The sequence below is a fragment of the Lathamus discolor genome, chromosome 1 (genome assembly GCF_037157495.1).
Source record: "Lathamus discolor isolate bLatDis1 chromosome 1, bLatDis1.hap1, whole genome shotgun sequence".
Classification (NCBI taxonomy): Eukaryota; Metazoa; Chordata; class Aves; order Psittaciformes; family Psittacidae; genus Lathamus; species Lathamus discolor.
In genome coordinates, this window is record NC_088884.1 from 125,295,836 (window position 1) to 125,308,951 (window position 13,116).

Sequence of the window (13,116 nt, forward strand, 5' to 3'; positions counted from 1 at the left end):
AAAGCTAAGGGCACAACAGAAGCAATAGACACAAACTGAGGAAACCCTCAGCTTTTATTGTAAGAAACTTTCATGTATCTGAAATGCTTCTGTTAAATTAGTGCCCATTTAAATGACACAGAAAGCTCAAAGAAAGTAAACATTCATTTAGTTAGACAACTGTTGAAATTAGGAAATGATTGTTGAATCTCCTGCAAGCCATTTAATTACTCAGCCTGTCCCTTACTCCATATCCAAGGGAATACATAACCACCCATTTCTTAGAGGCAGATGACACACAAGTGCTAACAAGATAAGTGTACTTGCTTTATATAAACAGATGCTACACATGGTAAACTGATTTACTAATATCATGGTGTTAAACAAAACTACTTACGGTCTGTTCCAGACAGCGAATCTTCCATTGTTAACTGAGCTAGAGGAACTACCAATTCAGATGCTCCAGATTTCCATTTTTTGCGATCTCCTAGAATTGGCTGGTCACCTTCTTGTTGTTCCTTTCCATCTTCAGACCCAGCTGACTCAGAAATATTCTGACACTCCTTTTTACCTTTCTCATCTTCTTGAGCTTTAAGATTTTGATTTAATCTTCTCAGTATTTCACGTTTGTTCTGAAATAAGGGCCAATATATATAACTTAAAATAGTACCTTTCTTAAAGGAAAAGAAAAATAAATGAAACTGAATACAATTCAACATACCTGCATTGCTAATCCTGCCTTTTTTGTTTCCTCCTCAACTTCCTGGATAGCAGTTGCATTTTCATCCTGTAAATTCAAGAAGCATGAAATAAAAATTAAGAGTATGTCATAAAAAAATAATACTGAAAATATTAATAGACTTAAATAATGAAAAATTACCTCTAAAAAACCTTTTTATTCTTTCTCAAATCAATTCTTTGTATTAATTTTACCCTCTTAGCAAAAGTACCTACCACACCAACTTCCTTCAAAGCAGAAGTCATGGAGATGACTGGTGTACTGGGCTTTGCTGGAAGTTGTGGTTTAGGAACAGCTGGTTCAGGCTCTTGTAGTCCATGCACAGGACTGTGTTCTGCAGCTCCCACATGAAAAGGCACATTAGGATTCTTTACCCCTTTTGCTATCAGCTGTATAGATTAAAAAAAACAAAAACCAAACCCAAACAAAAACCAACAAATTAACTTCAAGAATTTGCACATTAAACACAGAATGATCAAATATACTCATGTAAACTTTAGAAAAGGATGATAATGCCATGTTTTCATACAGAAGACACCTGCTAACTGCACATGTGAACTCTTTCAATTTTATCAGCTTCACCTACTGCTTTTTGTAGTGATATATAGCTAGTTGGACTTGTCACTCCACTGCACACAGACACAAAAAGAGATTGGGAGGACCTTATCGCTCTCTACAGCTACCCCAAAGGAGAATGGAGTGAGACGGTGGCTGGTATCTTTTCCTCCCAAGTAAAACTGTGACAGGACAAGAGGTAACAGCCTCAAGCTGTACCAGGGTAGGTTTAGACTGGATGTTAGGAAAAATTTCTTCCCTGAAAATGTGATGAAGTACTGGAACATGCTGCCCAGGGAAGTGGTATGATTACCATTCCTGAAGTGTTCAAAAAAATGTGTAAATGAGGCCCTTAATGATATGGTTTAATGGTGGACTTGGCAGTCCTGGGGTAACAGTTGGACTTGATGATCTTAAAAGGTCTTTTCCAATCTGGTTGATTCTATGATCATATGATGGAGTACACTTTGCTAACCTACAGATCATTAATAAAATATTTAAGGTGATCCTAATGATTCTTAGGTTTGATGTTCTTAAATTCTTGAACCAAATTCTTCATTCAAGTATACTTAAGATTAGGCTTCTAATGGGGGAATTCTGATTGACAAATGTTCTCCTCAGTTTCAGAAGAAAAACACAATTATGTAAGCCTGAAAAAGCCACAGGATAGGATTTTAGTTATACGAAGATATGGCACTACATACTTAGACTGTGCATAACAGATTTATTTTCTTACATGTTCTTCCCAGGCTCTTCTCTCTCTTTCATATGCTTCCTTTTTCTTCCGCTCTAACTGTTCTTTCAGAACTGCAGCTCGAGCTTTTGTTTGGGCCTATAATAAACAAACAAGCAAAACTGACCAACTTGAAATCATAAAGAGCATTAGTACCCCATTCCATGGAACATTCCAAAAGGAGACACAGTCTTGGATTACTTCACCTTACTTTCTCTCACTTATTACTGCAGAGATTGTGAAGGGAGGACTCCACCGACAACTGAACTCACCACACAAGTTTAACAACTGATCTTCTATGTTGAAGATAATGGCAGCTCCTGAAAATTTACTTACAGTTCCTGATTTGCATGGTTATACTTTTAGTATACATACTAATCTTAAAAAGGGTAATGTAAAATTAGAACCTCTACATAAAAGTTGTTTTGAAGCCAAATTACAAAATATTACATATTCAGTTTAAACTTCACAAACTTAATATAAACACAAAAAGCTTCAGTTGCCTTTTCACCTCTAGTTTTAAGGTTAGGCATAAGGTTAGCTGGTTTTTACATCGCACTTTAAAGATGATGGGCTGGAAAAAAATTAATCATAGAACAGATTTAATACTTGCTATGGATTGTATGGTAGAGATAGTTACTGATGTAAGAACACCACAGGAAACAAAGTTCCAATCAAACATAGAATTTCTGTGAAACACCTTTGCTTTAAATGTACTTCACCACAGGGGTATACAGCTCTCGTTCCAAACCACATGTAGCCCATGCCAGCACATGTTAGCAGTTTTGCCTTCCTTGATTCTTTTAAATCAAATACAGTTGTTATTTAAGGTACATTTTACTTTGCCTTTCAGTATCAAAACGCCATAAAAGCCATACGAAATTGCCTTTAGGACTGAAGCTAACCTGTAGATAAAGGCAGAGATTTATTCCTTAAGCTTAAGGGAAAAATCCGTAAACTTGCTATACTATATCACAACATATTGTAAAATTACTGATAAAAATAGAGTTGTTACCTCAATACAGCTAAAATAAAAGCCTCTTGTGCAGATGTATGAACAAACTACAATACTGCTCATAGCAAAATAAAATGTAAGAAACTTCATGAGCTACAAAACAAACTTCAAAACAGCAAGTTCTACCTCCTCCCACCCCACAAGTACCTTCTGTACTTCTATCTTTTTGCGTTTCAGTTCTGCTTCCTCGCTTGACTCTTGTCCATCAGAGCTGGCAGCTTCATTCTACAAAGTAAGAGACCTCAGAGAATTATCACCGATTCCTGTGTTTAAAAGCTGAGTGATTAAGCGTCTACTTAGATCATTTAGACTGACTTTGACAAACACAGGCCATGATTTCACGAGGTAACTCCTCACCCAAATGGAATGTCTACTTGGACAGAACTTCGTCTGAGAATTGTGGGAGTTTTTAACTTACTTGGTTAGTTCTGATGGGGTGTGGGTTGGGGTGCTGGTTTTAAAAGATATGAAGCTTTTACAAGCCAGGAATAAAGTAATGTGCCTAATGTTGCAAAGGAAACGACCTAACAATGCTGGGCTCTCACCTGCCACCCCTCATTACTGTTGCATGCCCTGCAGATAAGGTGTACAAGAAAGTTTAATGCTTTGGAATTCCAGCTTCTTCCACTATATGTGCTCCAAAGAAGGTGGCATGGGTGAGGGAGGAATATGGTAATAAATAAGACTATGTAAGATCTACCTCTGAAATCTGTTTTCAGTCTCTCTTACTCCTTTTCCATGGCTTCTGCACATTCCTACTTACAGGACAGACCGACAGAGCTACACAGAGGTTCTGATAGGAGTTTTTATTGCTCGAGACCAGCTTGTGCAGACCTTTTATTTAAAATAAAAACTATTTAGAAGGCCTCTTTAAGAGGGAAATTAAGATTAAGCATGGGTTTATGGTGCATCAGCTTAGCATTTTATGTGAGTCAGTACTAGCGATAAACTTCACAGCCTCTACAGTAATTTCATAGACTCACAACAACTTGATTTTTCTCACGCTCGTTAAGAGAAAATTTAGGAGAACAGCCCATGTTGGTCCCATGACAGACTTAGCCACTAGGATATCTTATGAAGTTTATACAATCTTCTCAGGTAGAAACATATGTGACTCTTGCTCTGGATCATTCTTTTTACACTTAAAGGGACACAGGTTCCTCTTTGATAAACTAAAGAATTTTTGCACCTCAATCAAGGGATTGAGTTGGACTCTCTTGCATCTCATCAGTGAGATACATACAGAAAAAGTCAGTGATACACAAACCCCCCAGATTATTTTAGCATTAAAAAACCCTCCAGAACCTACAGCAAGGCAGAACTCTGTTTAGCTGGGACAGTGATCCAAAGAAACAGAATAGTACTGGGCATGCTCTTGCCTTCTATGTTTACTTACTATGCATAAGATACGTATGGGTGCTTAAAGGCACAAGGGGAAAGCAGGGCAGGAACATTTCTCTTATTTTAAATCACAAAGTAGATTGTCAATATATAAACAGGTAAACTTGAGGAAATATATCCTCAAGTATATAAACTTGAGGAAATCAAACACTATTAAGACAAACAGATGGGAAGGGGAAGAACAAACAGGAGTACAAGATCATATAGCAAGTTAATGAAAAGATGGAAACAAACTCTGGACTGTACAATGCAGATTGCCCCTCAAATGAAGCCTTTTTAAACAAGCAAATAGATTGCTTCCAAGTTTGCCCTGGATTATTCATTTGACACCTTAAGTAGTGCTTGTTCTGAATGTACTTTGTGAAAATATTATTTTGGTTTTATTACGAACATATTTCAGAAGAGTGAGGTTTGATAAAAGTGTATTAATTAAACTGAGCCCATGCCAGCAGTGTCCAACTTCAAAACACCACCTACAGAATACATGAAAAGAATTGTTTCATACGTGTTCTGCATGAGCATTGTCAAAAAGTGAATTCTAAGGAAGTTCCTGTAACTAAAAGCATATAAATATAAATGTGCTGGTTTGATGAGAAATTTAAGTGTAAAATTCAGATGTAGCCTTCTGTTGTCTTGGTTTTAAAACAGTTAGTTTACAAGCACTGAAGTTGTACCCCCATCACTGAAATAACAAACAGATTTTGCATATTCTGCAAGAAGAGGTGGAAGTGTGGAACAGAATCAGATGTCAAAAATATATGTCTATATATCTAAAACTGCCGATGAGAAAAGTTTTCCTTCAGAAATAATACATCCCACAGCCACCTTCCATAAGTATTTAAGATTATTTTTCAAACAAACCTTTTCTCCACGAAGTTTTGCTCTAATCTGTTGACGTTCATTAAAGTTTTGTAGCCGAATCTGTCTTAATCTTGCCAAATACTCCTAAGGCAAAGAACGGAATTAAGTTTCAATTACACTGAAACTGTCCCTAGTATGGTTAACTTAAAAATACATAAAAGTCCACAAAAAAAAACAAGATGGATGGAAAAAACCCAATCCCACACTATTACCCTCACCATCTTAGCATTTAATAATCTCTGGAAAAACTCTCATCTAATGAAAATAAAGAAAACTAGAATGTATGTTTCCCAGTTTGAACCTATAATTTCATTTTCTATCATTGAAGGCCAAGAATGGTTATATTTATCCCAACAGGGTTAAGATATACCAAGTCATATATGTATGTATGCACATTCAAGAACCTTTCTGAGAGAGACTGATGTAGACAACTTGATGAATCAAAAAAAACTGAAAAACCCCAAAACACAACAACACAAACACACCTGAACTCTAGAGCTTCAATGGTAAAGTATCTCCTAGGGATTTATGAAGTCCTTTTATTTTGTTACACAGATGGAACCATGCAGGGAAACTAGGCACAGTCAAGGTCAAAACAGTGCTATTTGTGTCACGAGCAAAGTGGCAAACATGCGGCAAGCATACCTCTTCCTCCTTGTTTCTGGATTTCCTTCCTCTTGCAGAAAAGGGCCTGCCTCCATAGATATCTGCCACGTTTTGCAGTGTACCCTGTTTGCCATTTAATGGTATCAAATTTAAGGTGGCTGGAGCAGTAAAACTATCTGCTTTATCCAATAACTGTTCACTTATAAGAAACCAAATCCATCAAATCATACAAGATGGAAAGCAATATTTTGCATATTCACCTTTTTAGAAAGTATTTGGGTTTATTTTTTATTTTTAATGCATGTTCCTGAGCTTTACAAAAGCTAACTAGCACTGCTGGGTTCAACTCATGGTTCTTCATTTTAGCATTCAAGTTGGTTTAGGTATTTTCAAACTGATGGAGATTTATATCACTGCTCTTAAAAAGAAAGAAACTGGAAGCAAGATTTTTGGGGTTGTTTTTTGAACTGATTTTCTTTCTGTAGATTGTAAACTTTTACTCATCTGCCTATATTAAAAGTTTTCAAATACCAAGACTCCATGCCTTGCAATGCCACGCAGCTACAGTGAGTAGCAAATCACCAGTTGTCTCAAGAATAGATGACTGAAAGTATCATTAACTCAACTACTGAGTGAAACTTTAGACTGTCACTTGATAATTAAAATTGATAGCAACTATATTCAACAGAAGCAGGGTAACTCAGTGCAAGTCATTTGACTTACATGTCTTTTTACAACAAAGAGCTGCATATTAATTGAAAATTTCCTACTAATTTCTCCTCTCAGATCATCACTGTCTGGGAAATAGGCCCATCCCTACATGAGAACTACTGCCAACTAGTCAAACCATTTTCCTGCACAAATAGAATGAAGTTGCTAAGAACTTCTGCTATCAATAGCAAATGACAGTACCTGTATTTGGAACCCTGGCTACCAGCCGTGTCAAACATCTCGAATTTATTTTACAACTGGTCAGTAACCTCCCTGTTTTATTACAGCAGCCAGGTAAAACTAAAACATGTGGGCTCAGTTGGATATATTGGAGAAACACAAGAAACATTAACCTGAATACGAGTTATCTTGCATTAATCGATCTTGTACATTTATATTCATGCCACCAAAGTCAAGAACAAAATGGAAGTAGGTACTACTAAGGCCTCACCTAACGAGGCAGTCTTTAAAAGAATTCTTTATTTTTTCAAATTTACTGGTGTTGGAAGTTTTTTTTTTTTAAAAACAAACAGTTTTGAAGTGGAATATTCATTCTTTGCAACATCTATACTACTATCAGAATACTTCACCATCAAAGCAGTGAATCAAAGCATCTAAGAATTGCTTACTGTAAGTGAAATAATCCCTGAAACAAAGACCTGGCTGTAAATCATGATCTGATACTCAGATATAACTCAGAAGATGCTACTATACATCTGAGGTTGCTCTCATCTCACTGCAATGCCAGCATTGTCAGTTTAATTTCAGCAGCTAACAGTGGTATTGTGACTGGGTTCTATAAGAACAGTGTGGAGAAGCACTCAAAAAGCAGAACTCTCTACATTATGAAAACACCCAGTTAAACCACACAAAGTCCTAGTGCAAATGAGTCATTTCCAAGATATTTTTTTCTGCAAAACAAACTCTCTAAAGGAATACTGAATTTAGAATTGCAAGCATAAGAAGAAAGAACATTTTGTGACACTGTCCACTAGCTAGTCTCTGAAGAGTAAAGGTTTTAGAAATATCAACCTTGATAAAGATGGGTGTCTTTATACCTTCTTAATTAACAGAATGTGTTTTTGTAGAACACACTAATGCATCAGTTTAATCAAAATTCATTTTAGGTTCAAGCTACTGAATAATACATGAAGTTTAATTTTAATCAAAACTTTAAAGCTATGAACAGAAAAAAAGTAAATGACTTTCTAAAATTCACAGTATCAAGTTAGACACATGCAAAAACCAAAGTAATTTCCTTTCTTAGTAAGTTTACAGTAATGAGAAATGTACAGCACAGTAACATTTTAATAAAATCAGTAACAATGAAAAAAAACTTACCTCCCATTAGTTTTTTTTTTTTTTAATACTTAAGGAATCTATTTAGCCAGTATTTTATAGTTATTATGCTACTTCAAAGACTCATAGAGCATGCTGAGACAGTAATACATATAGGAAGACCAGATTCCATACCATATGTCCCTCAGCTCGAGCTTTGTTTTCCATGGCTTCTCTCTTTCGTTGCCAGAATTCTTCAACTTGCTTTGCTCTATCTGCAGCTATCCATCCTTTATGCCTGAGTAATTACAACACATAGCAAGATGAAAGGCTCTGAAACAGGAGACTCAACCCCCACCCGCATTTATTCTAACCAGGATACACACAGAAAAAGAGTAACTTTCTATAAGTAAGGCATCTTCAAAAAATGCCTTTCATCAGCCAAGATGCAAGCCAGACTTCCACAAAATCGTGGAAAATGGGCTCAAATAAGTTAGAAGAACAATTTTAACAGACAAACAACAAAACATCATGTTGTCCTTCTAGATCCTGGTCATCAAGCCAAAACCAAAAGCCAAACCACATTCTCAGTGTGATTATTTCTGAAAATGTCTTAGCTTGTTTCATTATTGTCATCATTTATGAAAAAAGACTACTTCTTCCAGGCTTCCTTCATCAGTGAGCAAGAATTCATCACATGAACCAATCACTAAAATCAATACTACAGCAGTCTTTCAAGACTGACCTATGTTTGGACTAAAGGCTTCTACCACTTAAATAATTAGTACAGTGCTAGTATTCTCAGCGTTCCAGCAACAACTTGGGGGGGTAAGGGGATGGGGGTAGGGGGCGGATCTTGGAGGGATTTTTGTTTGTTTTTAAATATATGGTGAAGGAATTTTCCAACCTTAGAATTAGATAGAACAAGATGGCTTTTTATACGTGTTCCACCCCAGGTCAAGGACCTGCTTGGATAGACAAGAAGGCTATGTTCAAGTTACTGTAACTGAGCATCTGGCAAGTCTCCTAGTACATACATAGGATTGTTCTGTAGATGAAGCAGTTTCTGACAATTCAGTTACAAGTGAACTCTGAGAAAGCTTTCTTATAAATAAATAAATAAAAAAACCCCCAACAAAACCAAAACAAAAAGCAACAAAAAACCCCAAACAAACAACACTGAAATTGTGTATAATATTGTAACAGATGGTAGAATGATGAGGCAATCCCCTTTCCAAAGTTCTCCTGGCCCTGTTTGACTGAGGGAGTCCAGTAACATGCAGGAAGAAATTGGAATAAACTGATAGCAATAACCCATCAGGCTGAGAGTTAAAGAAAGAATTGTTTTGGAAGAAAAGGAGCTATTGCTAGTAATCCATTAATGAATTAGCACACTAATTAGATAACCTGGCATCTTGTTTGTTCTCTCCCCTCATCACTTCCCCAAGCAACAACGAAATGAAGTGTTTTCATATGCTTCAATTCATTAAGAGGTAGATGGAGATAAAACTACTTCGATACAATAGAACAAACATTGTAGCTCCTCCAAAAAGGCAAGATGATCCCGGTGGTGGTACTGGTAAAGAAACAAACACTTGATAATCTTTGTATTTGACTCACCACAAGATTTTTACTCTAACTGCATATGAACTCAACTGTTGAATACTGAAATCTGCCTGAACCCATATCATAATAGCTGAAGTTTAGCTTACAGTTTCAGGAGAGGTGCTTCCAAAGCAAAACTACCCAAACCTATTTCTCTCAAACCAAATTCACAGGAAAAACTTATTTCAACTAGATTTTAGGAAAATGGTCTTCTCTACTCTGAAGCTGAGTGACTCATTTCGCTAAAACATTTCAAGTAGATTTCTTCTGGGCTGCATTTTTTGTCTGAGACACATTTTTTTTTTTTAAGATTGCTGATGTTGAATATACTTATCTCTACATTAGTTGTGGTAGTGTGATCAGAAAGACTGCAACTTGAGGATTTCTCCACTTCTTTAACATACACTCTAAATTACTTCTCCTTAACAAAGTTGCAGTTATTTATATTCTGTGAGCTAAACATACTGAATGCTTATCTTCGTATTTCATCTCTGGCTGAAAGAATAAAATGCAGGAGAGAACTACTACTAACCTAAGAATGAAATGGCTTCTAGACAATGACAAAGTACAAATACCACATTTTAGATGCTAAGAAACAGCACCTCAATTTAAGGCTAAAGGTAATCCAGTTTATAAATAGAAGAAAAAAAAACCCAAAAAACTGTGGCACTTTGTGCCAAGCACTGAGAATAAATAGAGGGGGCTGGAAACAGGCATTTACATCAGCTGGTAAAATACACCTTCCAGGACTGGGTTTTACCAGGAAGAATTTTAATTAACTCACAACAGCCCAAATGACTACAAAAACCGAAATATACCTTGTAGCTTGCAAAACTGTAACACTGGTGTTAAATGTGTTTTTGCCATAAATTTTAAAATAGAAAAATATCTACAAAGGCAAAATATATCATATTAAAACATAAAACTGAATAAAATTAGTTTAGAAGAATAAACATTTTCTTTGGCCACTTCCTTTTCTTAATATTATCTCCATCTATTTCTTCCTACATAGCATACATCATTGGATTTTCAGAAGTTTAAATAACACATGAGAAAATCTGTCCCTCTAGGAAAGTTAATAATACTCATGAATTAAGCTTCTAGAAAAAAATATATTTTCCCATTTACTGATCACAAGTGCAGACACAGTTCTTTGGGCAATTATTAATAGATCCGGAAAAGGCCAAAGAAATTTTGAAGAAGCTACTGAAAAGAATGAAATAATTAAAAAACAAAACAAAACAAAACCAACCCAATGCTCGTTTGCTACCCTTTTATATATAAAAGACTCAGTTTATAATAACTGCAGAGAATAAGCATCACCAAATTGGAAGCTGCACCCCATTCTAACATTTGCATCTCAACGAGGAAAACTCCGAGGAGTTTTCCACTGATAAATAAGCAGTACCTAGCAATTCCGCGAGCATTCTAGACACTCTTCTGTCCTAGACAGTCAAACACTTAGATGTAGAGAAGGCAGTTAGCATGAGATGGAAGCATCTTAGCAGGTAACACAAAAAGTGAAACTATGAAAAAAGCAAAGGAGGAGGCTTATGATGTTATCTGCAACTGCATTAAGCCAAGAATTCTGGCTGAGATCCAGCTTAGTTACAGTTTATAGTAATCCACTTTTTCCATTACTGAGGAAGCCAAGGTTTCCATTGGTTCTAGAAGAATTGCAGTCTGCAGGGGACTAACACACAAACAGACAGCACAGTACCAATGGCTAAAAGTAATTTTGAAACATGTCCGACTACTAAATGAAACAAGACACGGAACAAGAATCTAACACATAGGGACATATGGATTATCACAGTCCAACCTGTTTGCATTGGCTTGTTTAGACACCTCCTTCAATCTTTTCATTTTTTTCCTAACTGCACCAGCATCAGGTAAATGGTGATGACCCGCAGGCCCCTTAGGAACTCCTGGACGTATTCCAGGTGGAATTCCTCTGTAGATAAATATGTACAGCAACTTTCATTACTTTCATCTGAAGCAGATCACATGCAACTTCCAATGGAATGCAGCCGTACCTCTCAAAAACTTCCCGGCCTTGTAGTCTCGCCCTCAATTTGGCTTCCCTCTCTTCAGCTACTCTAATGTTTTCATGTTGTTGTCGCAGCTGGTCAAAAATAGCGTGATAGTGTTCATACTGTCCTCTGGAAGACACAGGAGATGGACCAACACCACCTCCACCGCCATAATACGGTGCCTGGAAATCAAAAGGGGTAGAGGGTGGAAATCTCAAATACTAGTTTTAACAAGCCCTTCCAATTTTTAATTAATCGGCAGAATAAAGATATTAACAAGTTCTGTAACAAAACCCCATTTTTTCCATAAAGTTGGAAACAGTTAAGCACACTTTTAGGTTGGTGAGTTGCATTAAGTGCAGGTTTATCTGAGGATCACCATCATTACCAACCTATAATTTGGTTTTATCACCAGAATTAATATATTTCATGCCCATTATCTGTCATGCTCAAAGAATTAGAATTCCTAATACAATCTTCATGTGAAAATAATAAAAAACATGTTGCAAGCAGCTGTGTAGAGTAGTAGCCAAGGATGGATGCAGAAAATGTGAAACTGGCAAAATAAGGTTAAGGTTGTCAGCACATGCATAAAAATGTTTCCTTTACCCATGAAGGCAGTGGTCAAATAGCCCATGGTAGTGAATCTATGTAATCTGTTTGAACAATAGCGTCAGTGTTCCTTCCAGTGTGTTCTAAAGTATTTTAAATAAATTCAAACAGGTGAGTGCAGATATGACAGGTTTACGATTGCCTACTTAGAAGTTTCTGAACAGATTATACTTGAGAGTGGAATCTAGCTCACGTTCTGAGTTTCAATTGCTCAACACCCATCAGCTCTCTCTGATACATGTAATAGAAACACAACTGTTTTCAGGAACATGTATAGCCAAATGTGACAATGCTCATCTACTATGTTGTATGGAAGCTTGTATTGGTGCCTGAGAGTTTTATCCTGAGAAAGAGAAGGATGGCATAGGAACCAAATGACAGGTTTTGACTTTTCCAGTAAGTCAGTACCTGGTAGTCTTTAAAGTCTGGTACACTTAAGTCTGCTTTTAATTATGCTTTATTATGTGATGTGTTGCATACAACTAAAGATGATGTCTATTTTGAAAAAATATATTTAATAAGCAACTACTGAAACCTCATCAATGTAATCTTCATATTCTTGTACAATGAACAGAAAATAAAACGTCTATTCATGTTGACTCTATTGCTCAGATTTTTTACAAAAGCCCTGCTAAACCTGCGAAGGCCAACTATTTTTGTGAGGCTCCCTACCACCAGAACAAAAAGCTGTGTTTTAGCCCTTTTTCTATTGTCAGACAGATTTACACAGTGATACTTGCAATCCCTGCACTGACTCTGTCTGATGAAAGTACTCAGATCTTTATGTTCAACTAACTTCAGGAGACAGAACAGTTACATTCCCATGAAACTATGACATACATGAACAGGTAACAAAAGAAACTGTCATCTGTCATAGGAATCAGATTAAATTATGTAGTAAGTGAATAGCTAAAGAGTTCACTGCTTTCAGAAAACATACCTCCCCCGCACCCCCACCCCCCCAACAACCTGTGTTGCTAAATAACAA

At 36.4% G+C, this 13,116-nt stretch overlaps 1 protein-coding gene across 7 annotated transcripts in view; it reads right to left on the reverse strand.

The window, feature by feature from the left end:
- Positions 1–13,116, reverse strand: part of NEK1 (NIMA related kinase 1) — a 41,363-nt gene that overhangs the window by 12,633 nt on the left and 15,614 nt on the right. For 3 of the 7 annotated variants that reach the window (XM_065694292.1, XM_065694299.1, XM_065694286.1), the window contains 10 exons: positions 11,520–11,698; positions 11,306–11,437; positions 8,074–8,176; positions 5,929–6,012; positions 5,284–5,367; positions 3,169–3,246; positions 2,010–2,105; positions 934–1,107; positions 701–766; positions 377–611 (listed from right to left, as the gene is read on the reverse strand). In XM_065694292.1, the coding sequence (XP_065550364.1) occupies positions 377–611; positions 701–766; positions 934–1,107; positions 2,010–2,105; positions 3,169–3,246; positions 5,284–5,367; positions 5,929–6,012; positions 8,074–8,176; positions 11,306–11,437; positions 11,520–11,698 (1,231 nt within the window). The remainder of the gene's footprint in view (positions 1–376; positions 612–700; positions 767–933; positions 1,108–2,009; positions 2,106–3,168; positions 3,247–5,283; positions 5,368–5,928; positions 6,013–8,073; positions 8,177–11,305; positions 11,438–11,519; positions 11,699–13,116) is intronic. The other 4 variants (XM_065694336.1, XM_065694328.1, XM_065694318.1 and 1 more) reach the window with 3 other exon arrangements.